We start from the raw sequence: 26,670 nt of genomic DNA on the forward strand, positions 1-26,670 counted from the left end.
TCTGCAGGATGATCTTGGGTGGACTCCAGCTATTATTCTGATTACACGCTTTTGTGCAATAAATACTTTATCCCTCAGTGATGAATTACCCCAAAATATGATGCCATATGCAAGCAATGAGTGAAAATAGGCGTAGTAAGCTAATTTACTAAGATTTTTCTCACCAAAATTTGCAATGACCCTTATTGGATAAGTAGCTGAACTCAAACGTTTCAGCAGACCATCAATGTAAATCTTCCAATTTAATCTCTCATCAATGGAAAATTTTGAATATTCTACCTTAGCTACATGCTTCTGATTAAGGTCTATGTTTATTAATGGTGTCATACCATTTACTGTACGGAACTGTATGTGCTGTGTTTTATCAAAATTCAGTTAGAGTCCGTTTACAAGGAACCACTTAGTAATTTTCTGAAAGATATTATTGACAATTTCATCAGTTAATTCTTGTTTGTCAGGTGTGATTACTATACTTGTATCATCAGCAAAGAGAACTAACTTTGCCTCTTCATGAATATAGAATGGCAAGTCATTAATATATATTAAGAACAACAAAGGACCCAAGACCGACCCTTGTGGAACCCCATTCTTGATAGTTCCCCAGTTTGAGGAATGTGCTGATCTTTGCATATTATGAGAACTGCTTATTTCAACTTTCTGCACTTTTCCAGTTAGCTACGAATTAAACCATTTGTGTACTGTCCCACTCATGCCACAATACTTGAGCTTGTCTAGCAGAATTTCATGATTTACACAATCAAAAGCCTTTGAGAGATCACAAAAAATCCCAATGGGTGGTGTTCGGTTATTCAGATCATTCAAAATTTGATTGGTGAAAGCATATATGACATTTTCTGTTGAAAAACGTTTCTGGAAACCAAACTGACATTTTGTTAGTACTTCATTTTTACAGATATGTGAAGCTACTCTTGAATACATTACTTTCTCAAAAATTTTGGATAAAGCTGTTAGAAGGGAGATTGGACGGTAATTGTTGACATCAGATCCATCCCCTTTTTTATGCAAAGGTATAACAATAGCGTATTTCAGTCTATCAGGGAAAATGCCCTGTTCCAGAGAGCTATTACACAGGTGGCTGAGAATCTTACTTATCCGTTGAGAACAAGCTTTTAGTATTTTGCTGGAAATGCCATCAATTCCATGTGAGTTTTTGCTTTTAAGCAAGTTTATGACTTTCCTAATTTCAGAGGGAGAAGTGGGTGAGATTTCAATTGTATCAAATTGCATAGGTATGGCCTCTTCCATTAACAGCCTAGCGTCTTCTAATGAATACCTGGATCCTACTATATCCACATCATTTAGAAAATGATTATTAAAAATATTTTCAACTTCTGACTTTTTGTTCGTAAAGTTTTCGTTCAATTTGATGGTAATACTGTCTTCCTGTGTTCTTGGTTGACCTGTTTCTCTTTTAATAATATTACAAATTGTTTTAATTTTATTATCAGAGTTGCTGATTTCAGACATGATACACATATTTCTGGATTTTTAATAACTTTTCTTAATCTAGCACAGTAGTTTTTATAATGTTTGATAGTTTCTGGGTCACTACTCTTTCTTGCTGTCAGATACATTTCCCTTTTCTGGTTACAAGATATTTTTATGCCTTTAGTAAGCCATGGTTGGTTACATGGTTTCTTACGAGTATATTTAACTATTTTCTTGGGGAAGCAGTTTTCAAATGCATTTACAAAAGTGTCATGAAATAAATTATATTTGAAATTGGCATCAGGTTCACGGTACGCCTCATCCCAGTCTAACTCGCCTCGCAACACCTCACTAGCACGCAAAAGCCGGTCCACTGCCCGTACAGGTAAAGGAAGGTGCGAGTCCAATGCTGCCGCCACATATAGCATTAATATCCATGGAGGGAGCGTAGTTTACGGCGCTTGCTCTAGACATCACACCGGGATAGTCACGTGATTTTGGGACGACGCTGCTCGTTTTCAGTTTGCGGTAATAGCGAAACTAATCGCCTTATTTTATATACGTTTCTGCACGGTTAAGTTTTAGTAACAGCTATAGGGCAGTATTGCCGTTGCTACGCATGTTAAGGGAAGAAAGGAGAACCAGTTACTTTTAGTAGTTATGTGCAACAGGTGAATAATTGTAAACGTCTGTTGATACGAGGCACTTTATACCCCAATGAGCCAAAACATTATGACCACCTACTTAAAAGCTGTTTGCCCCCCTTTGAAACGAAATGCATCACTGATCAGGGATCCGACAGTTTGTTGGTAGGTTTGTGAAGGTATGGGACGTTAGATGTCTACGCACAGGTTACGTAATCCGTATTAATCTTCGGCCGCTATTTGCGTACGCGGTGATGGCGTCCGATAGCGCCCCAGGCGTGCTCGATCAGATTTACATCAGGCGAATTTGGTCTCCGAGACATCGACTTGGGTTCACTATAATGCTCCTCAAACCAATGTAGCACGGTTCTGGCTCCAAGACACGGACAATTATACTGCTGAAAGACGACGTCGGCGTCGGGAAGTCATCAAGCGTGGAGGAAAACAGGTGGTTCGTCCTCTTGAGTAGTCCCCGCCTGGAGATCCGAATGGGGGACTATTTTACCTCCGGAATATTTTACCCAAGAGGACGCCATCATAATTTAACCATACAGTAAAGCTGCATGCCCTCGGGAAAAATTATGGCTGTAGTTTCCCCCTGCTTTCAGCCGTTCGCAGTACCAGCACAGCAAGGCCGTTTTGGTTAGTATTGCAAGGCCAGATCAGTCAATCATCCAGACTGTTGCCCCTGCAACTACTGAAAAGGCTGCTGCCCCTCTTCAGGAACCACACGTTTGTCTGGCCTCTCAACAGATACCCCTCCGTTGTGGTTGCACCTACGGTACGGCCATCTGTATCTCTGAGCCACGCAAGCCTCCCCACCAACGGCAAGGTCCGTGGTTCATGGGGGTAAACGTAAATCCAGTATTTCGAATATTTTTCATTACGTTTGTGAATGTGCGTTGGCTTGAAGACAGGGAGGGAGCGCTCTAGCCAATCACAGCGCTCGTTACTAAGAGAGACGTATGGAGGTTGAAGAAGTGCATCGTTTCGAGTTCAGGTGAGGAGTTCTGGGGCGGACGGCGCAGGACACGGGAGTGTTGGACGTATCGGCGCGACGGAGGCGAGGTCGCGTGAGATACTTGGAGAGTGTGGAGCGGTTTGCACGTGGTCACGGCGGATAGAAATACTTTGGAGAGCCGATTTGTGCACTTGTGAGTTTTCCGTAGCTTCTACTGTGAAGACGTAGTGTACGTTTAGACGTGAATATCTCGCGAGCTATGTTGTTGTTCATAACTAATTACGTGCTGTAGGAATCTATTGTTTCCCTGTTATTCAACTTATATTTTATTTAATTGCTGGACCATCGAAACCAATACGTGTTTTGCAGAAATATACCGCATTCTCAAAAGTACTTCTACTATCGTAGTCATCATTTAAAGTCATCAAGATACACTACTGGCCATTAAAATTGCTACACCAAGAAGAATTGCAGATGATAAGCGGGTATTTATTGGACAAATATATTATACTAGAATTGATATGTGATTACATTTTCACGTAATTTGGGTGCATAGATACTGAGAAATCAGTACCCAGAACAACCACCTCTGGCCGTAATAACGGCCTTGATACTGCTGGACATTGAGTCAAACAGAGTTTGGATGGCGTGTACAGGTACAGCTGCCCATGCAGCTTCAACACGATACCACAGTTCATCAAGAGTAGTGACTGGCGTATTGTGACAAGCCAGTTTCTCGGCCACCATTGACCAGACGTTTTCAGTTGGTGAGAGATATGGAGAATGTGCTGGCCAGGGCAGCAGACGAACATTTTCTGTATCCAGAAAGGCCCGTACAAGACCTGCAACATGCGGTCGTTCATTATCCTGCTGAAATGTATGGTTCCACAGGGATCGAATGAAGGGTAGTGCCACAAGTCGTAACACATCTGAAATGTAACATCCACTGTTCAAAGTGCCGTCAATGCGAACAAGAGGTGACCGAGGCGTGTAACCAATAGCACGCCATACCACCACGCCGGGTGGTACGCCAGTATGACGATGACGAGTACACGCTTCCAACGTTCGTTCACCGTGATGTCGATGATGCTGTAAACAGAACCTGTATTCATCCGAAAAAATGACGTTTTCCCCTTCGTGCACCCAGGTTCGTCGTTGAGTACAACATCGCAGGCGCTCCTGTCTGTGATGCAGCGTCAAGGGTAACCGCAGTCGTAGTTCCGAGCTGATAGTCCATGCTGCTGCAAACGTCGTCGAACTGTTTGTGCAGATGGTTGTTGTCATGCAAACGTCCCCATCTGTTGACTCAGGGATCGAGACGTGGCTGCACGATTCGTTACAGCCATGCGGATAAGATGCCTGTCATCTCGACTGCTAGTGATACAAGGCCGTTGGGATCCAGCACGGCGTTCCGTATTACCCTCCTGAACCCACCGATTCCATATTATGCTAACAGTCACTGGATCTCGACCAACGCGAGCAGCAATGTCGCGATACGATAAACCGCAATCACGATAGGCTACAATCCGATCTTTATCAAAGTCGGAAACGTGATGGTACGCATTTCTCCTCTTTACACGAGGCATCACAACAACGTTTCACCAGGCAACGCCGGCCAACTGCTGTTTGTGTATGAGAAATCGGTTGGAAACTTTCCTCATATGCGCACGTTGTAGGTGTCGCCACCGGCGCCAACCTTGTGTGAATGCCCTGAAAAGCTAATCATTTGCATATCACAGCATCTTCTTCCAGTCGGTTAAATTCCGCGTCTGTAGCACGTCATCCTCGTGTGTAGCAATTCTAATGGCCAGTAGTGCAGTACCTGCAGATTTTATTTAATTGTAATCTTTCATTTATAAACTTATATGTTACATTCGTAATTCGCAATTGCCGAGTGATAGAAACTTTCGACCATTCGATTCATGGGTGTATTCTTGTCGTATACTGTAGACTCAGCAGTAATTGGCCTGTAATGCGGCAACTACGTATCCCAGCCCCTAGACAACGAAACCAGCAAAACTTTTAATATTGCAGCTGTGAGTCAGTGGGAACGTAGTTGAGGGGGCACATCCTTTCATCATTTATTATTTGAAAGCCCGCAATTGTGGCGCTTTCCGTCATAGCGGGGAGCGGTCGGCGTGGCGCGAGTGGCAGCCGCCACTGGATGCCGACGCGCGGCCGCTGTCGAAGAGTCCGCTGCTGGGGTAGCGTGCGTCGACGTGGCTGTCGCACCTGGGCCACGGGCAACGGGGCTGCGTCCTCAGTGAAGCAGAGAGCAGAGCGACCAAACCACCGAGGGAGAGGAATTCGACGTGAGCGAGACGACGGACACATGTACCGCCTGACGCAAAGGAAAAAAAGATGAAAAGTCGTGCTTGGGTAGCTCAGATGGTAAAGCACTTGCCCGCGAAAGGCAAAGGTCCCGAGATCGATTCTCGGTCCGGCACACAGTTTTAATCTGCCAGGAAGTTTCATATCAGCGCACACTCCGCTGCAGAGTGAAAATCTCATTCTGGAAACGTCCCCCAGGTTGTGTACGGCGGTGCGGTTCTTTTCGTCCCTTTGCGACGTAACTGCACCTACTTGTGAACATTGTCTCAGCATATCATCAGTAGGGAAGCCGAGTGAAACCTACTGTACTTCGACGTGAACCAGGCTACAATTAAAGTCACTAATCTACGTTTCGGGAGAAAGTTTTCACACGAATGGAAAGGTTGGAAAGTTTGTGCTTAATTAATATATTCTGAAACTTAGGTGAACAAATATCACTGCCAAGCCGGTGCTAGTCTTAACACAGTCACTCACAATCCCTTTCACTCACGTTAGCAAGTTTATGGTGTTGCGTTTCCCGAAATCGTATTAGCTACAAAAATACGGATTGTTTTTGATTGAGAATGCTCGCCAAATGTTAAGTCCGTCTGTGCCTAATGCAGTCACAGTTTTTAGCCACCGTCATGCTCAAAACGCCACGCGGATTTTATGTCTCTTCGCGTCACAAAATTCCCTTAAAAATTCCGAAATTTCTACTCGCCCATCCGAATAATTATGCCCACACTTTACCACACTTTTGATGTATGAAACACTGCTAGATCCGGCCACTTATTTCCATCGGAACTACTACTACACACGTCAGTACTGTTTCATGGCAAGGCTTCGACTCCTCCCTAAAATACTCTAAGTCTTCTCTAACAGCAGAGAAAGGCGCGCGAAGAATATTGCTTTACCATTGGTCAGTTTACTCAACAGCCAATAGCAAAACAACGTTCTAAGGCGTCAGCCCGCGCTTTTCATAAATAACCAATCGCAAAATAGTAAACCTAACGCCTGCACTTCTTACCGACCTAATTGTCCAATATGCTGAAGTTTTGCTTATGCATAAACTTATTTACTATTGTTATTTATACCTGAATTAACTTTCCCTTTACCATAAACTTATTTTACAAATCTATTCTACAAAAATTCCCTTTGTCCATATCCATACTTCTTCGAAATATTCCCACACTAAATCCTACTACATAGCTCGTTAAACAATTATCTTCATATTAACCTTAAACCACACTCACGATCCTTCATACTGCTAAAACACATTTATAACATTTTACATACACAAAAAGACATAACACTTTATGAAAATACTAGAACAGTTTATGAAAAACATTCTATTACTTTAGTGCACTCTAATGGGCACAGTCGAAACTAAATCAGTCTCCTATCCAATACTGTCCTCTATCGGCTGATACATAAACTACGTGCGCGTCCAGTCTCGCGTCACCATCTGTCACTATCCAGCTCTGAGACATCTCCCACGTAACCGCCTCCAAGGCAGGATCGGTATACGGCGCTACGCCACATGTGGCTAAGCCATGTCTCCGCAATATCCTTTCTTTCAGGTGTTCTAGTTCTGCAAGGTTCGCAGGAGAGCTTCTGTAAAGTTTGGAAAGTAGGAGACGAGGTACTGGCAGAAGTAAAGCTGTGAGGACGGTGCGTAAGTAGTGCTTGGTTAGCTCAGATGGTAGAGCACTTACCCCCGAAAGGCAAAGGAACCCGAGTTCGAGTCTCGGTCCGGCACACAGTTTTAATCTGCCAGTTAGTTTCATATCAGCGCACACTCCGCTGCAGAGTGAGAATCTCATTCTGGGAAAAAAAGATGTTTGCGGATTGTCGCAGAGTCTCTCTGCAGCCGTGAGTTGCCCTGTGCCCCGCCCCACCGCCTCCACTCCAGCATCCTCGTACCTCCGGCGGCTTCAGTTTGAATTATCACCTGCTGCCGATGTCTTACGGTCACGCATATATTCCACAAATCGAACTCGGCTAACGGCAGCGCAGGAGTAACTCGTGGCCAGAGTATAATTTGCGGGACCTCATGCACCCCCTGGCGGTGACCGATCTCAGTAACGAACGTGGCCCTGTGGTGGTGGCGGTGCACGATCACACTCACCCCCTTTGCGGCCAGCTAGCACTTTCTCACGTCATTCCCTTTAAATGGCTGTGGCTGGTGAGACATTGGCTACATATTGCGTCCAGTAGATGGTGAGAGGTTCTGCTGGTGATGAGAGCTCAGTTTTTCGTCTTGGAATATGGTTCAAAAATGGTTCAAATGGCTCTGAGCACTATGGGGCTTAACTTCTGTGGTCATCAGTCCCCTAGAACTTAGAACTACTTAAACCTAACTAACCTAAGGACATCACACACATCCATGCCCGAGGCAGGTTTCGAACCTGCGACCGTAGCAGTCGCGCGGTTCCGGACTGAGCGCCTTAACCGCGAGTGGAATGTGGTGTATAAGTAAGATGTTGATCAACATTATCGTAGAAAATATATTTTCCCGTCACACGTATTTCCCATTTTTTTGATGGCTACTATTCGACTTGTAAATAGTCTAAATGTGTTTCACTCTGAAAGGGTGCTAAATGCCTGGTACGTATAAGTTCGCGTGTTTGACGCTATCTGTGAGAAGTTTCCCAAATAAAAAGAGAGCTGTTCTTTGGCTGGGGTTAAATAATTGACCCGTGTTATCAGCTTCGAAGAGTTGATCTCGGAGCAGTTGCTGTAGAAGACAAGAATAAATCGACGTCCTGGAGGTACAAATACTTACCAAGTGAGCTGTGATGCCCACATTAATTCGTGACGTGTTTTGTTTTCAGCTTCAGTTTTGTTTATTTCAGAGTACAACTTTACAAAATTGGCACAGTGTGTGCCTTTTAAAATCGATTACACACGTGCCGCGCCGAAACTTAAAGCAAAACTGGGTGTACGACAGTGGCTCCACATGGGCCTTACGTAGGATTTGCTACAATGACGTAATTGTTAAAAACATAAATTTTAAGAATTACAATGAGTTTTTATTGATAAGAGGGCGTTAAATAACTTTGAATAACTCGTAGAATAAAATTACATTACATAATACACGAAATTCATTACAAAGCAGTCTCATTCAGAATGAAAAGAGACGCATAATTATAAAAAATATATATTACATTTTATTGGATTATTCGTAAAATACAGAACATAAATTCGTGCTAGGATGTTTCCTAACTTTAATAAAAATGTACTTCATTATAGCAAAAAAATCTTTTCAGAAATGAATCTTGCAGACGGGATACGTCTTCTAATTTCATAGATACTCTCGTAAACTTCTGTTCTTTGTTTTTTTGAATTCCATTAGTTTTAAACGATACACGTAGTGACTATTATTGAACTATTAAAAAAACTTGAATTAATTACAAACTACGGTGTGTACGCACTTCATTTAACATGTAAACGTCACTACAGATATTCCGATTTAGGTTTTGACATGTTCGGTATGCCTGCATTCTGAGCAAAATGTGGCGCAGACGAATAGCTGTTTTCAGCTCAGCAATGGTTTTAAAGTTATTACTGCACACGTTGTCTTTAATTTAGTCCCATAAAAATGTGACGCATGTGTTCAGGTCTGGGGAAATATTGTGGCCAATCGAGGTCCATGCCAGAGGCCTCTGGATACTCCAGAGCCAGAACGCGCTCCCCAAACTGCTTTTCCAGGACATCAAGCGCCCTCCTGCTTCGATGGGGACGAGCTCCGTCTTACATGAGCCACATCTTGTCGAAATCGGGGTCACTTTGAATAACGGGGATGAAATCATCTTCCAAAACCTTCACTTACCATTCGGTAGTCACCGTGCCATCAAGGAATATCGCACCGATTATTCCGTGATTGGACATTCCACACCACACAGTTACCCGTTGAGGGTGAAGAGACTTCTCGATGGCTAAAAGCAGATTCTCAGTCCCCCAGACGAACTCATCCAAATGAAAGTGGCCTTCGTCGCTAAACCAAACAATATTCACATCGAAGTCCTGTTCGTCAGTTCTGTGGACAATAGTGTTGGCAAAACACAACCGTTATTCCATGGCCCTGGTGCTTAATGGCTGACGGGTTTGAATTTTGTATGGGAAGAATTGCAGGTCTTCAACAACAATTTGTCGGTGTCTCCTGGTTGATTCCCACCTGTTGTGCAGCTCGTCTGATAGCTTTCCTGAGGCTGGTTTGAAACACGCCGCGTGTCTTCTCGATGTTTTCAGGCGTTTTCACCCTTTTTGGACGACCGACATTGCCAACACTGTCATTACGAACATTATCCGTTTTTCAAACTTTCGAATCAAATCTTGATTTTAGCACTCTTGAACATGTTGTCTTCATCTTTAACTCGGTCGCAAACGTCCTTTGAGACGCAGTTAGGCTGTTACGGCTCGCTTAGTAGGCCTTCACAGGCGTACGTCCTAACGAAAACCGCTCAAAAGTTATGACGATTTTATTTCATATAGTTCAACATTGTCACCCTGCACCATCAATACTGATGACTGATTCTTTTACGATTTCAAGTACTTTCAACCGGCCGGAGTGGCCGAGCGGTTCTAAGCGCTTCAGTCTGGAACCGCGCGACCTCTACGGTCGCAGGTTCGAATCCTGCCTCGGGCATGGATGTGAGTGATGTCCTTAGGTTAGTTAGGTTTAAGTAGTCCTAAGCTCTAGGGGACTGGATACCTCAGATGTTAAGTCCCATAGTGCTCAGAGCCATTTTTTTTCAAGTACTTTCAAATTACTTCTGTTTTAGATATGTTATCAACAATGATGGTAGCAGAAATATGTAAATTTTAAGGGAATGGAGTGGTTTTAACGTTCCTACCAATTACAGTGTCTGCTTGAGGCACAAGGGAAACATTGTACAGGTTTAGGTGATGATAACAGTTCCCAAAGTATAGTGTTACTAATATTTCCCATATTTGCTTAGTCTTAAGATTGCTGTTGACATGTCATTAGCTTTCTAGTTAATTAATACAAGTGCGAAACTGCTAGTATCAAATTTTAAAAAAGGAGAAAGGTCCTAGCTGCTATTATGTTTCATGTGGTGGCTGGCTACGTTACTGCAGGTGAAATAGCCACCATCCATTCCACACATTTTTTGTGCTGAATTTTACAAGCGTGCTACCTGAACCTATTTTTTTGACTTCAGAGCCACTACACAAGTTACCAGCTCAGGACGACTAAAGTGCTTCTCTTGATTTTCAAGTTCCCTGTAGAACGCATGTGTGGCGTAGAGGTTATTTTCAACTTAGGTGAATTTCCCTCTCATTTTTCATTATGGGTTCAAGTATGTGTGCGCTTCTTGCATTTTTTTGTTTTTATCACTGTTTTAACTCGGGTCACGCGGGCTGTGACTGAGATGCTATCACAAACGGCATACCACTGGTGGTGATCAGAGCTTCTATCCTCCAGTTTGCATTGGCAGTTGAATCAACAGTATGAGTGTGGCATCTCTGAACGCAGGGTTGTCACCGGTGGATGATGGCGCGACTCCAGGATGAGTGAGAGTCGGTGCTTGTTGCCTGATCTGGCCCTGTACAGCTCAGCGTGGCCGACTGACGGTGGCGCGATTTCTGGCTGATGGTGTATTTGACTGTGAGGTGGTATGAGCATCCAGATTGGAATGTAATTTAAAACAGGTCAGCTCCAGACGTAATTGTTAAACTATGATGTCAACGGGTTGGGAGAATTGTTAAGCTTTGGATAGCAGAACTTAAACTTGGGCAGCTACTGAGTAACGTCAGGTGAGCACCAAGTAGCCTTCTTGAATATCCTACTGTTAAACATTTATTTTTCCTGTTAATATTTCTATCGTAACGGCCTTGCCGCAGTGGCTACGCCGATTCCCGTGGGATCACCGAAGTTAAGCGCTGTCGGGCGTGATCGGCACTTGGATGGGTGACCATTCAGGCCGCCATGCGCTGTTGCCATTTTTCGGGGTCCACTCAGCCTCGTGATGCCAATTGAGGAGCTACTCGACTGATTAGTAGCGGCTTCGGTCAAGAATACCATCATAACGACTGGGAGAGCGATGTGCTGACCACACGCCCCTCTTATCCGCATCCTCAACTGAGGACGACACGGAGGTCGGATAGTCCCGATGGGCCACTTGTGGCCTGAAGACGGAGTGTTAATATTTCCATCAGTACTTTGATTAATGTAACTACTATAACCTCAAAAACTGTTATGTATCAAAGTACATAAATTGTTTATATGATATTTAACAGAACAAATAAAGTCACTGAAAATGGAGAAACTTCTCCGAAATATGATTGGGTATTGAAACAAGAGAGATTGTTTGCTTAAAGGAGAACCACATTTCATTATTACTTATTAAGAAGGAAGCATGTACAAGGAAAGAGCTTCAACCCCAAAACGTTTATTGAGTTCTATACTTGGAACAGGTGTCATGAATGAATAACAGTTTGGGGAGGACATGTTAAATAGTTCAGAAGACTGGCACCCTTTGTCTAAAAGACAGGTTAGTTCCTGCAGGGGAAACAAACACCTATTGTCCTAGAAGTGGTGCAGGGTTAGGGGGAGACGTGACCTTGCCCTTTGTCTCCAGAACCACAGGCTTTGACCTACAGGTGAAACAAATATTCTTAATCTCGGGGGGAGGGGGAAGGAGACCCAGGAAATCTGGCAACAGTGCAGGCTATGTCCATATTCCAAAACAGCCATCTTGGATTCTGATGTCATGGAGCTATGCCTGTATCCCATGTCAGGCACCTAAAGTTATTTACTTAGCAAAAGTTACCTACTTCCACGGTGACCTTGTAAAAAGGGGGGAAAGCCCTGTAGCACACTGAAGCTAATTTCGAATTTCTCACAAAAATTTGAATTTAGGCGCATTTTATACATAAGGAAACTAGTCTTTGCCAGAAATCTGGCAACACTGCGTGACATCTTAGGTGATGGGGCGGGGGAGGAGTACGAAATCTGGCAAGCACGATGTACTTGTACGCCCCCTGTATACATTCTCCCCATTTTTATAGTAGATATAAAAGAAATATTCACAGATATCGGTATGATCACTCTAACTATAAAAATCAACTAAGTATGAGTAAATACAATACTAGCCATTGAAATTGCTACGCCACGAAGATGATGTGCTACAGAAGCGAAATTTAACCGGCAGGAAGAAGATGCTGTGATATGCAAATGATTAGCTTTTCAGAGCATTCACCCAAGATGGCGACATCTACAACGTGCTGGCATGAGGAAAGTTTCCAACCGATTTCGCATACACAAACAGTAGCTGACCGGCGATGCCTGATGAAACGTTGTTGTGATGCCTCGTGTAAGGAGGAGAAATGCGTACCATCAGGTTTCCGACTCTCATAGCCTATCGTGATTGTGGTTTATCGTATCGCGACATTGCTGCTCGCGTTTGTCGAGATCCAATGACTGTTAGCAGAATATGGAATCGGTGGGTTCAGGAGGGTAATACGGAACGCCGTGCTGGATCCCAACGGCCTCGTATCACTAGCAGTCGAGATGACAGGTATTTTATCAGCATGGCTGTAATGGATCGTGCAGCCACGTCTCGATCCCTAAGTCAACAGATGGGGACGTTTCCGAGACAACAACCATCTGCACAAACAGTTCGACGACGTTTGCAGCAGCATGGACTATAAGCTCGGAGACCGTGGCTGTGGTTACCCTTGACACTGCATCACAGACAGGAGCGCCTGCGATGGTGTACTCAACGACGAACCTGGGTGCACGAATGGCAAAACGTCATTTTTTCGGATGAATCCAGGTTCTGTTTACAGCATCACGATGGTTGCATCCGAGTTTGGCGACATCGCGGTGAACATTCGTCATCGCCATACTGGGGTATCACCCGGCGTGATGGTATGGGGTGCCATTGGTCACCTCTTGTGACGTCACGGTCACCTCTTGTTCGCATTGACGGCACTTTGAACAGTGGACGTTACATTTCAAATGTGTTACGACCCGTGGCTCTACCCTTCATTCGATCCCTGCGAAACCCTACATGTCAGCAGGATAATGCACGACTGCATGTTGCAGTTCCTGTACTGGCCTTTCTGGATACAGAAAATGTTCGACTGCTGCCCTGGCCAGCACATTCTCCAGATCTCTCACCAATTGAAAACGTCTGGTCAATGGTTGGCGAGCAACTGGCTCGTCACAATACGCCAGTTACTACTCTTGATGAACTGTGGTATCGTGTTGAAGCTGCATGGGCAGCTGTACCTGTGCGCGCCATCCAGGCTCTGTTTGACTCAATGCCCAGGCGTATCAAGGCCGTTATTACGGCCAGAGGTGGTTGTCGTGGGTACTGATTTCTCAGGATCTATGCACCCAAATTGCGTGAAAATGTAATCACATGTCAGCTCTAGTATAATATATTTGTCCAATGAATACCCGTTTATCATCTGGATTTCTTCTTGGTGCATCAATTTTAATGGCCAGTAGTGTAATACAGCTGTTACAATTAATTGTGTGCACAATCCGTGTCTGTCATGATGCATATTTTCAGTAATCAGCTACACCTTCACTGGCAGTGGAAATAATTTATTTAATTCAGTGATTAATATTTACGAGATAACTTGTGAGAACATATTGTTTGTAATGTTCATTCTTCATTACAAGGAGCATTTCACATCATAAACTGGATAAAGATAGAAACTGACTTCACGACGATCTACTTGTTTACATGTATCTTGAGGAAAAAAAGTACCTCTAACGACTCTGGTACTGATTTCATGTTTTATAATGTAGGAAATTTTCCTGTGAAATGAATTTGCCCTCATTTGCATTAGAAGAGATTAAAAGAGTAAATCCGCAGGTGACAAATTCCAGCTGATCACAATAGCAGCTCTGAAGACTAGTGCCTGAAAATCCATCGTAAATATTCGTTCCATCACTCACTGGTTCACCAATGTCTCAAGCCTACCGACTTACAAACATAAAAATTGTGTTCATACTTATCAGACAACCTACTGAGAACCTATTAATACCAATAAAATCAGTTGTTTGCACTACATAGAGTAATAAACAGTGTTAAATGTCAATGGTATGTGTACATTTACCAGTGTCACTCACGGACTAATGTAACAGAATGCAAACCCTCCAGTGAGGCTCCTTTAGTTGCAAGACAGCAGAGGCACTGCTGGCTTCTTTAGTCGCAGGACAGCAGAGACTGAAATCTGGTTTCGCAGGACAGAGTGTATCAGGTTATAGTTGTGGAAAGGGGCCAAAATCAGTTACTGTCAGTTGCACAAAACATACAAACTTTATTTTGCTAAAACACTTAATCACACATGCCCTTAAAAGCATTCAAAACAATACGGCTGAAGGCCCGAACACAAGTTATTCAAATTGCCTTAAGGAATACACACAGCTGAAGACCTTCGTTAAAAATTTTACATAAAAACCAAACGGTCCTATCACACTTCTCAGGAGAGCTCCTTACGGTACGTGTATCTCTGATGAACACTCGCTGTTCAGCTCAACGTGCTGTGTTGTATTGCTCAAGTCTTATACCTACTCATACATCTGAGAACCTATTCGTGTGCTCGAACTCTCGTTAACAGTCTGCAGTGGGGCACCGTGTTAAATGCTTTCCGGAAATTTAGGTCCATGGATCTACCTGTTGCCCTACATCTATGGTTTGTAAGATATCTTGCGAGAAAAGGGTAAGCGATGCTTTCTAAATCCGTATTGATTTGCGGATGGAAGCTTTTCTCTCTCAAAGAAATTTATTATTTTTGAACATAAAATATGCTCAATAATTCTTCAGGAAAGCAACGTTAAAGAAATTAGTCTCTAATTTTGCAGGTCTGTTCTCTTACGCTTCTTATATATTGGAATAACATGTGCTCTTTCTAACCCCTTAGGACTTTCCGCTGAAAGAGAGATTGGCGATAAATGCAACCTCAGTAAGGTTCCAATGCCTGTAAAACCGAACTGGGATTCCATTTAGGCCTGGCGAAGTAGGTGTTTTCAACTCCTTGAGCTACTTTTGAACACATGGGATGTCTATTTACATATTTTTAATAAGGGAATCAGTGCGGCTGCCAAACGATGATACGACTGTACCATCCTCCAGCGCGAATGATTTTTAAACGGGAAATTTAAAATGTCCTCTTTTATTTTCCTGTCTTCTGTTGCCCTACCAGACTGATCCACTAGTGACTGAACAGAAGCCTTCGAACCGTTTAGCTATTTTATGTGGGAGCAGTATTTTCTCGGATTCTCGACAAGATTTTTTGTTAACGTTTGACGGTGGAAGTACTACGCTTCGCGCGTAGATCTTTCTTGAACCTAGAGCGCAACAAGCATTGTTTTATCTTTTCCGAATTATTATATTGAGTCAAGGTGGATCTTTACTGCCCTTACTCCACTAGTTGACAAATACATCTCCAGAGGGCGATTTACGATCGCTTTAAACTTTGCCCATAACTCCTGTACGTCCATCGCACTGGTACTAAGTGACGCCCATTCCTTGTCCAAGATGGAAGCTAACAACTGCTTACCTGCTCTTTGCGGCATAAAACTCTCTTAGCCTTCTTGATGACTTTATGAACTTTAGCAACCATCGTAGCTATGATGACGTCGTGATGGCTGATTCGTTTTTTTTTTATACTGACACTATCAACAAGTTGAAGTCTGTTTGTAGCTACGAGGTGTAAAATATATTCATTGCGTGTGGGTTATTGCACAAGTTGCTCGAGGCAGTTTTCGGAGAAAGCGTTCAGGACTACTTCGCAAGTCTATCTTTCTGTACCATAGACTTCCCAATCAATACTCTGTAGGCTAAAGTCGTTTCAAACTTAAAGTCAATATTCGGGGTATTTCCGCGCTATTGAGTGCAGACATTGTTTGAATATTACAACGGAATCGGGTGGGCAGTAAAAAATCCGATGATCAATTTTAGTTCAATTAGATCGGTTACTCGCGTCCATATAAGTTCGCAGTCATACTCAATACCGACCTCGACAGACATAACATATTTGTCGATTGTCAACACTGTCCCTCCCCCCCCCCCCCCCCCCCCCTCATGAAGTTCAGCCTGTTTGTTCGACACACGTTCCATGCCTCGTTAATTATTTCATAGCTTCCTGCTTAGCGTTTCATCAACTTCTTAGTACAGAGTATCATTTGAGCACGATAGCTTTCCTGAAGGATGAGAAATTGAGGGACTTTGTTACGAATGTTTCGCCTTAAAATTTTGATGCTAGAAGTGTCTCTACTCTGTACACGACCTGATTTTGCTCTCTTCTTATTGACTGCGGAGCGTTCATAGAGGATATCAAACTATCCCTAGCCTAAAGAAAAACTATGTGCACTCAAAATACACTATGCAATCCGAGAAGCTGCCTCATCTGCGCAGTACAACCCTGACTTGTCAGTGGAACCTTGCGATTCCCATCCCATAGTTGAAATTTCTTTTTAAAAATTTTTACTTAAACTGCTGAATGCTTATTCAATGTTCTTAAACTGCTGAGAGAAACTAAACGTGCTGTAACTTACAGTCTCTCTACTTATTATTTATCATTACAACACTGACCTACTGAATTTGCCCTTACTATCAAAGCTCATACTTTTCCTGTTCATTAATTACTCACAACATTCAACGGTAACGCGATCTGGCTGCTTTAAAATTAACTCAAGATAATGACCATGAATTAGTAGAAATCCTAACAATAACCCATGCATATCATAAGTCACTTACCTCACAAAAATCTTCATTACACGAACTACAGCAATGCCGAAAGCACCGATACTGCTAGCTAAATAAAAGGTTCTAACTACTAAAGGCTCTAACTACTAATAGGCATGTGGTTAGTAATGGAAAGATTTTGTTTCAGAGCAAACAATGTATTCACGAAATTTTACCTTAATCAAGTGACAACCAGTTCAAAAATTATATAATCATCAGTAATAAATCTCATTGACGGATACACATTCAGACCATCCGCTCGTCCTAATACTGCAAAACCTCCAACACTGCTAATTACTAGCCTCTAACCTCCATCACTGCTGACTACTCACTCCCAACTTCCATTACTGCTGGCTATTCACCTCCAACTTCCATCACCGCAGACTGTTAACTTGCAACTGCAAGTCCGACCAGCCACAAAGTCTCTTATAGAGTGCACACAGCGCTGTCAGAGTTAGTAATGCAAAGCGCTACATAGCGCTGCCAACATACAAACACATAAACAGCTTACTTACATAGTATAGGCGGAGAAATCTGCGGAGAGTTCAGAAAACCACGTAAACAATGTGCTGAAACAAGCCAGTGCATTACGTTTTGTTCTCTCTGAACGGCAAGTGCCGAACGCGTACGTGTGCCTAGGAAGAACAGTAAGTCGCTAAGTGTCTGCTGATCTCAGTCACTGCTGCAGATGGCGTGACGACTAAACACCTATGCCTATGCTCCATGCTCACCAAAAATTGACTTTCTGTTCGCTCTCTTCCACCAATGTTTCAAATGACTTACGCACTAACGTTTCTGCGCTAAACCATACAACAACTGCAACATTTACGACCTAGATATAGTGTCAAATAAAAAACGCGAGCCGGCCGCGGTGGTCGTGCGGTTCTAGCGCTGCAGTCTGGAACCGCGGGACTGCTACGGTCGCAGGTTCGAATCCTGCCTCGGGCATGGATGTGTGCGCTGTCCTTAGGTTAGTTAGGTTTAAGTAGTTCTAAGTTCTAGGGGACTGATGACCTAAGATGTTAAGTCCCATAGTGCTCAGAACCATTTGAACCATTTGAAAAACGCGAAATACTGTGTCTTAAAAGTTGCTTGCTTCCTTAATTACAGCATATATTTGAAGTGCACCAATCGTGTTCACACTGTTGCATCAGACTTCGCGTTTTAAAAAACAAGAAGATTCTACATAATTACTATAATTAATATGAGATTGGTGTGTAAGTTCGTATCGTTTTTGTTTTACATGTTGGTATTCCGGTTGCTATGGGTTTATTTATCAATTGTCATTTTTATTTGTAGTTCACTCTTGCTATTTGAGCTTACATTTTGTCATTTTGTCACTTGGAGACGGTGCGTGGAGATGCAGACCCTAGAAAGTGGAGTAACAAGTGGAAAAATCAGAACACTTCGGGTGTATACTCCTGCTTGAGTTCAATAGAGTGTTGAGAGCCACGGAGGCAGCCAGAAACATTTGCGCCGTGTATGAAGATAGTGCTATTGGACAGAGCATGTCAAGAAAATGGTTTTCTCGATTTGAGGAGGATCGTTTTGACATTAGTAACTCTCCACGTACATGAAGACTTTCTGGTTTCGATGAAGATCATTAAAACGTTTTAATCCACAATCATCCATATCAGTGTAGTCAAGAACTGGCAAATGCGATGAACTTTGATTTTGATCATTCCACCACTGTGTGACATTTGCATGCAATGGGGAGGGTTCAAATATCGGGTGTATGGATACCGCATGCTCTAAGCCAAAATCACAAAAAACAGCAGGTGGCCATATGTGCTTCTCTATTTGCTCTTCTTCAATTGACTCGTGAACAACACTGTCCATTCCAATCCTATATCATTACTGGTGACGAGAAATGCTGCCTTTTAATCTATCATAAGGAAAAGGAAGGAATGCTGAGCCCAAAGAAAGCAGCAACTCCCGTACAAAGACCTGAGCGCATCCATAAAAGATGCTGTACTACGGATTACGTCCCCGACGTGTAACAGTCACTGCTCACATATTTTGTCAACAACTGAGACGTCTTGCAGACGCAGTCCAAGAACAACAACCATGAAGAATGCGTGAAGTGATGCTACTCTATAACAACGCCCGCGCACTTTCTCCTAGACTGACAAAAACAGGGGTTGGGTTGGAAAGTCATTCCTCACCCACCTAATTTACTTGATCTTGCACCCTCCGATTTTCACTTTTTCCACTCTCTGTCGAACAGTCTTCAGGAAACTTCCTTTTCGGATGAAAATCCGATCCGGAAAGGGCTCGGTGAGTTCATCACCTAAAAACTATTAATTTCTACAGTTGTGGAATCGAAAAGTTAAAAATGGTTCAAATGGCTCTGAGCACTATGGGACTTAACATCTGTGGCCATCAGTCCCCTAGAACTTAGAACTACTGAAACCTAACTAACCTAAGGACATCACACACATCCATGCCCGAGGCAGGATTCGAACCTGCGACCGTAGCAGTCGCGCGGTTCCAGACTGAGCGCCTAGAACCGCGAGACCACCGCGACCGGCTCGAAAAGTTACCCTAGCGTTGACAGACTGTTGTAAGTAGTGAAAGAGAATATATTATTGATGACTAAAGCCTCCTGTGTGTATCTGTTGCGTTTATGAAACTTACGGAAAAAACGCTACGAACTTATGCACCAACCCAATAGTTATCTTGATGAGATAGCCGTAATGGCAGCTAAACAGATCACATCAAAGCGGGACAATTCTGATCATGAAACAAACTCACCGATACTTCCAAAGCGTGAGGTTTTAAAATACAAATATATCATTAGTTTCACAGAAGAGAGGACGCACAATGCAGTGTGTCTATTTCATCGTACTTATAATTAACCAAAGTGATAACGTACAGATTTTCACACATCTGCACAAATAAAGGCTAGGAGGAGAACAGATAACGCACAAAGTGACAAGAGAATGTAGCAAGACAAAAAGGAGGATATTTCCAGACTTATCAATATTCCAAGCTTACACACCATGGAAGTTTCTTTCAATCATAAAAGAAAAGTTAACTGTCCACGTGAAAATACGTCGCAAAAAGAATTGTGTCTCTATACTTGTTAATTTCAACTTCATATTTTCTTTCGGTTTGAGTGCACATAGCGTCGTCTGTGTCCGAAGTATCACAAGAGTATCTGTTTTGTAGGGGTGTTATGAAGGCTGGTAACTATGATGTTGTAACAGCTATAATGTTTCCAGAATGAGATTTTCACTCTGCAGCGGAGTGTGCGCAGACCAAAACCGTGCTCTGTGTGACGGGTCGTGAGTCGTGCTTGCGTAGCTCAGTTGGTAGAGCTCTTGGCCGCGAAGGGCAAAGGTCCCGAGTTCGAGTCTCGGTCCGGCGCACGGTTTTGGTCTACCAGGAAGTTTCATATCAGTGCACACTCCGCTGCAGAGTGAAAATCTCATTCTGGAAACATCCCCCAGGTTGTGGTTAAGCCATGTCTCCGCAATATCCTTTCTTCCAGGAGTGCTAGTTCTGCAAGGTTCGCAGGAGAGGTTCTGTGAAGTTTGGAAAGTAGGAGACGAGGTACTGGCGGAAGTAAAGCTGTGGGGACGGGGCGTGAGTCGTGCTTGGATAGCTCATTTGGTAGCGCACTTGCCCGCGAAGGGCAAAGGTCCCGTTCACGTCTCGGTCCGGCGCACGGTTTTGGTCTGCCAGGAAGTTTCAACTATAATGTTGTACCTTTGTTTCTGGTGACGAGAACGGCTGCAATCCGTTGCTGGCACATATCCTTTTCGCAAGCGCTCTTTCCAAGAGATGCTGCGGAGTGAGTTGATGTAAAGTGTAGTTATCATGAACACCATACCACGACCTATCTTCTCTTTGTCGGCCAGATACTAGTGATCAAAACATCACATTTCATTCCACCAGCGCCGGGTCGAAAGCCAATGCACTGACACGCGTCGGCTTCCTCTGCCCCGGAGAGGCTACCGGTTCCAGATGTTCTTGTAAACACATAAGAAGCCACAGGTGGAGGCACTGTGGAGATTATTTTGATTATTTTATGTCCGTGTTATTTACTTCCTCTCCTGTTTGATACGCTTATGATGATAGGTTAAAATTTCTATCTGTGTACCTCCGCAGACGCCGTAAAATCTCTTTGTCTTGTTCTTATGGTTGTGACGTGAAATGTAGGATGTGAGAAATAACTTCAGTTCACAGTGTGTTTCGGATATTGGCTCAATATTTGTTCCCATTGCCATTTCTCGGGAAGGACATGTTTCTTTTCCACGCCGATATTTTTAGACTTTCCCCGTGAACATTCATAAAATTCTCATATTAAATGAGTGAATAAACGATAAATTAAAACAATTTTCAATGCTGCGTCAGTCACTTTTTTTCTATCCCGGCGCATTTGGAGATCTTACAACTTCATCATCTGCAGGATCAGTGGTTTACATTCCTTTTTTGTTTGCTGGGTATGGCCAGTTGTCTGTTTCGATTTTTATTTCGTTACAAATAAGGTACAAGTGGAACTTGTTAAAATAATATGGCAACTACAACATGTTCCAGCGGAGCTAACGCTGAGGGTATATTTATGACAATGCTCACGGTTTTTTCTGCTGGAACACCGTGTAAGTAACTACATTGTTGTTTACAATTTATAATTCCAGTGCTGTATTTTATTAACAAGTGGAAGTTAAATCTTACTTTGATCGGAATGTAACTCGAAGCAGACAACTGGATGCACAGAGCAAACAAAAATATTATGTAATCCACCGATCGATCTGAAGATGAGGGTGTAAGCCCTCGAAACGCGCCCTGGTAGAAAATAAAAGTAACTGAGGCAGATAACTGTTTCAATTTATCTTTTACGTCGTAAACAGTCACTGTTTCCAAACCACAATCTAACATTCACGAAATTATAGAATGCATAGCAGTCTCATGCTGACTTTTTTCGTTCTCTTAATCCTCGGAAGAATGTTCCAGCAGTTTTGTGCGGATTTTCTATGCAGATGCACCACATTTGACAAAAATTCTACTAATAATGTGTAGCCTTCGATTGGTGATGGGGATGCAACAGTTTTTATACACGATCATGATAGAAGCTTAAGAAATTTTGCAAAATGTGTAGATAAATGGAAAAATTACCAAAATACCTATTACTTGAATTTTTATCATCGTCAGCCTAACAATGGTAACTCTTTAAATTTTCCTAATTTCGCTCATAGCTTTTAATTAATTCGTTTCTGAATCATGGTTTGCTCTTTCAGACTGATAACATTTTCCCTTATCTGTCGTACCTGAAAGTTTATACCACCGTTCGGAAACACTCTGCAACTGATGGTTTTGGGGAATTAGGAATTTATTGGATAGGATGAAATACAAACAAGCTAGAAGCGGTTTACTAGTTATTGACTTGCTCAGTCTCTGTGGCTTCCTCCTTGTAGTCTCAATTCTCTCTTTTTTCTCCTCTCCCTCTCCTTTCCAATTTTCGGTCTCTGTTTCCTGTCGGGTTTCTCTACAATCATTCTCTCTTTTTTTCTGCCGTTCTCCTCTTTCTACACACTTCTTTTTCCATTTCCTGTCACTCGCCTCCGCACCTCTTCTCTCTCTCTCTCTCTCTCTCTCTCTCTCTCACACACACACACACACACACACACACACACACACACACACACACACACGCACGCACGCACGCACACACTCACACACATACGCACAAACGTGCCCCATTCTGACCTGGAACATCAATTTGCTCAAGCAATTTTTTTTTTATCTCCTCGCAGGCGCAAGATCGTTAAATACGAGGGATATTCGGAAAGTGCGTAGAAATTAGTGTCTCCCGCCAAGTATGAGGTCCTGGTGAGAGATTTCACCTGATGTTATGCAGCCCACATTACAGAACTGTCATACGGTTCCTGCTTCGCGACAATTCTCGGTCGCAGTCTGCAGAGGCAATGAAAATGCTCCTGCAGCGTTTTCGATGGGAAGTGTTTGATCACCCGCACTACAGCCGGTAATTGCCTCCCTCTGTGTTTCATCTCTGCTCGCATTAACTACTGGCTATGAAGGCAACATTTTCGCACAGACAACGAGCTATAGATGAGCGTAGAGAATTGGCGGGAAGCACAAGCGGCTGTCTTCTATGACGAGGTATTGGAAAGTTGGTATAACGGTGCGACAGATGTCCTAGCTGGAGCTGCGACTATGTAGAGAAGTAGCTGGAAGGTGGAGGCAACTATCGCATATAAAACATTTCTGATTTTCAATGTAGTTTCCATTTCGCGACTGATCGGAACTTACTTTCTGGACAAGCCTTGTAGCTCTCAACTGATAGTCTACGTCCGTACAAGAATTTCCAGTAATTGCTCTGGCTCACTAAGTACCAAGTTTGCACATTAGCAGCTCTGCTTCTAAACACGCCACTGTAGGACTCTGCGAGGTTGTTGACCTTGCCCCTGACGGTGCCCTTGACCCATACATAGGCCTCGGGGTCCTGTGCTTTCCCGCGCCGGCCACGTTTCATGCTGATCCGTGTCGGCCCGAGTGTCCAAGCTGCCCACCGCGGCGGAAGGGCTTTTCTGGCGACTGGACGGCATCGACCCCCGCGCGATCCATAATTGAAGGTGGCCGGCACGCGCGGGGGTCAGTCGGCGCAGTAAACACCTGTTATGGCGGCGGTCGATAAGTCGCCGTCTCGGGGAGCTCTCAAGTCGATGGTGGCGGGAGCTTTTCAAACTCGAACTGGTTTTTATGAAGGAGGCTGAACGTCCATTGCTGTATGTGGAAGCGTTCAGGTGGAAAGACTATAAGGCGGATTGCGTGACTGACCGAAACAAAGTTGTCGAAGTTTCGTCCCGTGTAATGAATCCTGTATGAAGGCGGTGGAAGGAACATTGCGAAGGACTGCTTTGATCACACTCGGCAGTCCGCCGCAACACAGTTATCCGTTACGATTCTGTAGAAGCTGGGTACACACAGGAAATGAACAGCGGTGTAACAAAGCTAACTAACAGAGAAGTAAAATGTACCAATTTCAGTAATTACTTTTTATATAATACCAGTTAAGAGCACGGGACAACACGCAGTCCAGATTCGTATTATAACAATGTTGCGATTAGTTTTCCATTCTTTCATTGCCGATAAATCCAAGCCGGCAGTTGTGACCGAGCGGTTCTAGGCGCTTCAGTCCGGAACCGCGCTACTGCTACGGTCGCAGGTTCGAATCCTGCCTCGGGCATGGATGTGTGTGATGTCCTTAGGTTAGTTAGGTTTAAGTAGTTCTAAGTCTAGGGGACTGATGACCTCAGATGTTAACTCCCAATGGTGCTTAGAGCAATTTTTTCATAAATCCAAAGTCATCACAAACAAAACAATAAACGCGAACCATACTCTTTATACTCCGTACTTCCGTAGCGTTGCCTCACATGGTATAGCGAGAGTGGCCCGACCTAGTAACCCAAAACAAGGAACAGGTGTCTCTGTATCAGAGCGACGTGCGTCTCCTGGAATTGTTGCCCAAACCAGTCCAATCACATTCCTATTTTAATACCCTCCAATTCTCTCCCTCCATCTCTTCTTACTTTTACCTCCTCCTCCTCCTCCTCCTCCTCCTCCTCCTCCTCATCATCATCATCATCATCATATTATTATTATTATTCATACTTCGTCCTCTCTTCTTTCGTTTACCTTTTCTCATCTTCTTTCTCGCAATGGAAACGGCGCACAGGGTACGCGTCCTGGCTGTCATTCCTTCGTTACGCCAGTGCAAATGAATCAATTTTAGGCCATTTATGAAGTTAGTACTACTTTCAATATTTTACTTCTTGTATAAAACAATTTAAAATAATAGTTCTTAATTCTGGCTACTATATTCAGTCTGTAACGTTTCTCGATTGATTTTTGCGAAACGTTTTGTTCAGACAACTTGAACGTTTAATATCATACGGTCTAGCGTTTTAAGTTCATGATGGAGCGATTATTGTTTCATTGTACATTACAGTTATCACAACGTTTCAAACGGAACTGCCCGACAGCAAATAATTTGAATTTTTTGATTATAAATTTTGACTGGGTATTTACATTTCGAGCGATTAGACCACACATTACCGCGTACAAAATATAGCTAACATTTCAATATTTAAAATGAAATTAGAAGGAAAGATGCATCTCCTTCCATCCAAGACCAAATGAATTTACTCACAGGTGGCACGCTGCCCTCCGTGAAATCAGGTACGCCAAGTTGAATTTTCTTTCAGCGTCAGTTAAAGTCAAAATTTACGTTACATTTAAGATAACTTCAATTTTTAGGAGTCATTTGAAGTATGAATCTGTGACATGTAACTGCCAACCATTCTGTTGTTTCTAGTGTAAGATTCATTCAACGGAAACAAAATCCTACAAACAGTACATGGTGTTAAACGACCAGCAGTCTCCCGGAGTCTGCTGTTCATTTTTCGGAATATATATATATATATATATATATATATATATATATATATATATATCAATTACAAAAATTAATAATAAAAAAATGCATAGCGCGAGATTCGACCCGGCGACCTTCTGATTACGAACCCCAGCGCTTACCGCTGCGCCACGACGCTGTAGTAAATTATTAATCGTAGAGAATATTTCAGCGCAACGGTTTCTTTTAACTGTCGATTTTGTCGACAACGGATGAGAAGTGCATCTTGGTGCTTTGCCACATTACACCTCTGGCCATGAGCTTTTATTATGCGCAGTATAAATCGAATCTGAATTTCACAATTGGCGGCCTCCCCTTGTAAGTTATAGAACGCCTGATGCGCATAGTGTTGCCAAAAGTAATGGTAATGCACCGGACACGACACTAATAGTGGGTCGCTCCTTTGCTTCTGAAGCACGTATGATGCGTCGGTGTCCGTGTAGTCTTGCTAGAAGTGGTTCGTGACGCAGCACATTCAAACTGGCGGAGGACTGACTCAAACAAACCGTCGATCACCACATTTGGCTCTAATGAGATATGCCCTGTGCAGCGGTGTATGCGTGTTTGAACACAACTCTGCGATATCGTTCATCCTAGACGCTATGTAGATTCAGCATTTGGCATGGTTTAAGGCTATAGGTTTATCGGATGGAAATGAGATTTACTTCGTGTCGCTGTTTTCCGCCGGCCGAAGTGGCCGTGCGGTTAAAGGCGCTGCAGTCGCAGGTTCGAATCCTGCCTCGGGCATGGATGTGTGTGATGTCCTTAGGTTAGTTGTAGGTTTAATTAGTTCTAAGTCTAGGGGACTGATGACCTCAGATGTTAAGTCTCATAGTCCTTAGAGCCATTTGAACCATTTGACATGCTAAGCTTCTGTTCCGTCGACCGTGGAGACCTCAGTCATCACTTACAGCAAGAGTTCTGTTGTCTGGGTAAATGACCTAGTTAATGATGGGGACCGCAGGGGGGAGGGGGGAGGGGGGAGGGAAGTGGGACTGCAGACAAGTAACAGACATTGAATTTAAATTAAATCAAATATTTTCGCGGTAAGAACACATAAATGTGATGTAGACTTGTCATAAAGAATAGAATTTAGCCAATCCACAATTATGGGCTGTATGGCGAGTTGCCGACGTG

At 43.3% G+C, this 26,670-nt stretch overlaps 1 protein-coding gene across 1 annotated transcript in view; it reads left to right on the forward strand.

Moving 5' to 3' along the window:
* The window catches only part of LOC124606396, a 122,348-nt gene that overhangs the window by 771 nt on the left and 94,907 nt on the right, over positions 1–26,670 (forward strand). Inside the window, exon 2 of the mRNA XM_047138377.1 lies at positions 23,498–23,711. Within this exon, the coding sequence (XP_046994333.1) occupies positions 23,498–23,711 (214 nt within the window). The remainder of the gene's footprint in view (positions 1–23,497; positions 23,712–26,670) is intronic.

Source organism: Schistocerca americana, chromosome 3 (assembly GCF_021461395.2).
Source record: "Schistocerca americana isolate TAMUIC-IGC-003095 chromosome 3, iqSchAmer2.1, whole genome shotgun sequence".
Lineage (NCBI taxonomy): Eukaryota > Metazoa > Arthropoda > Insecta > Orthoptera > Acrididae > Schistocerca > Schistocerca americana.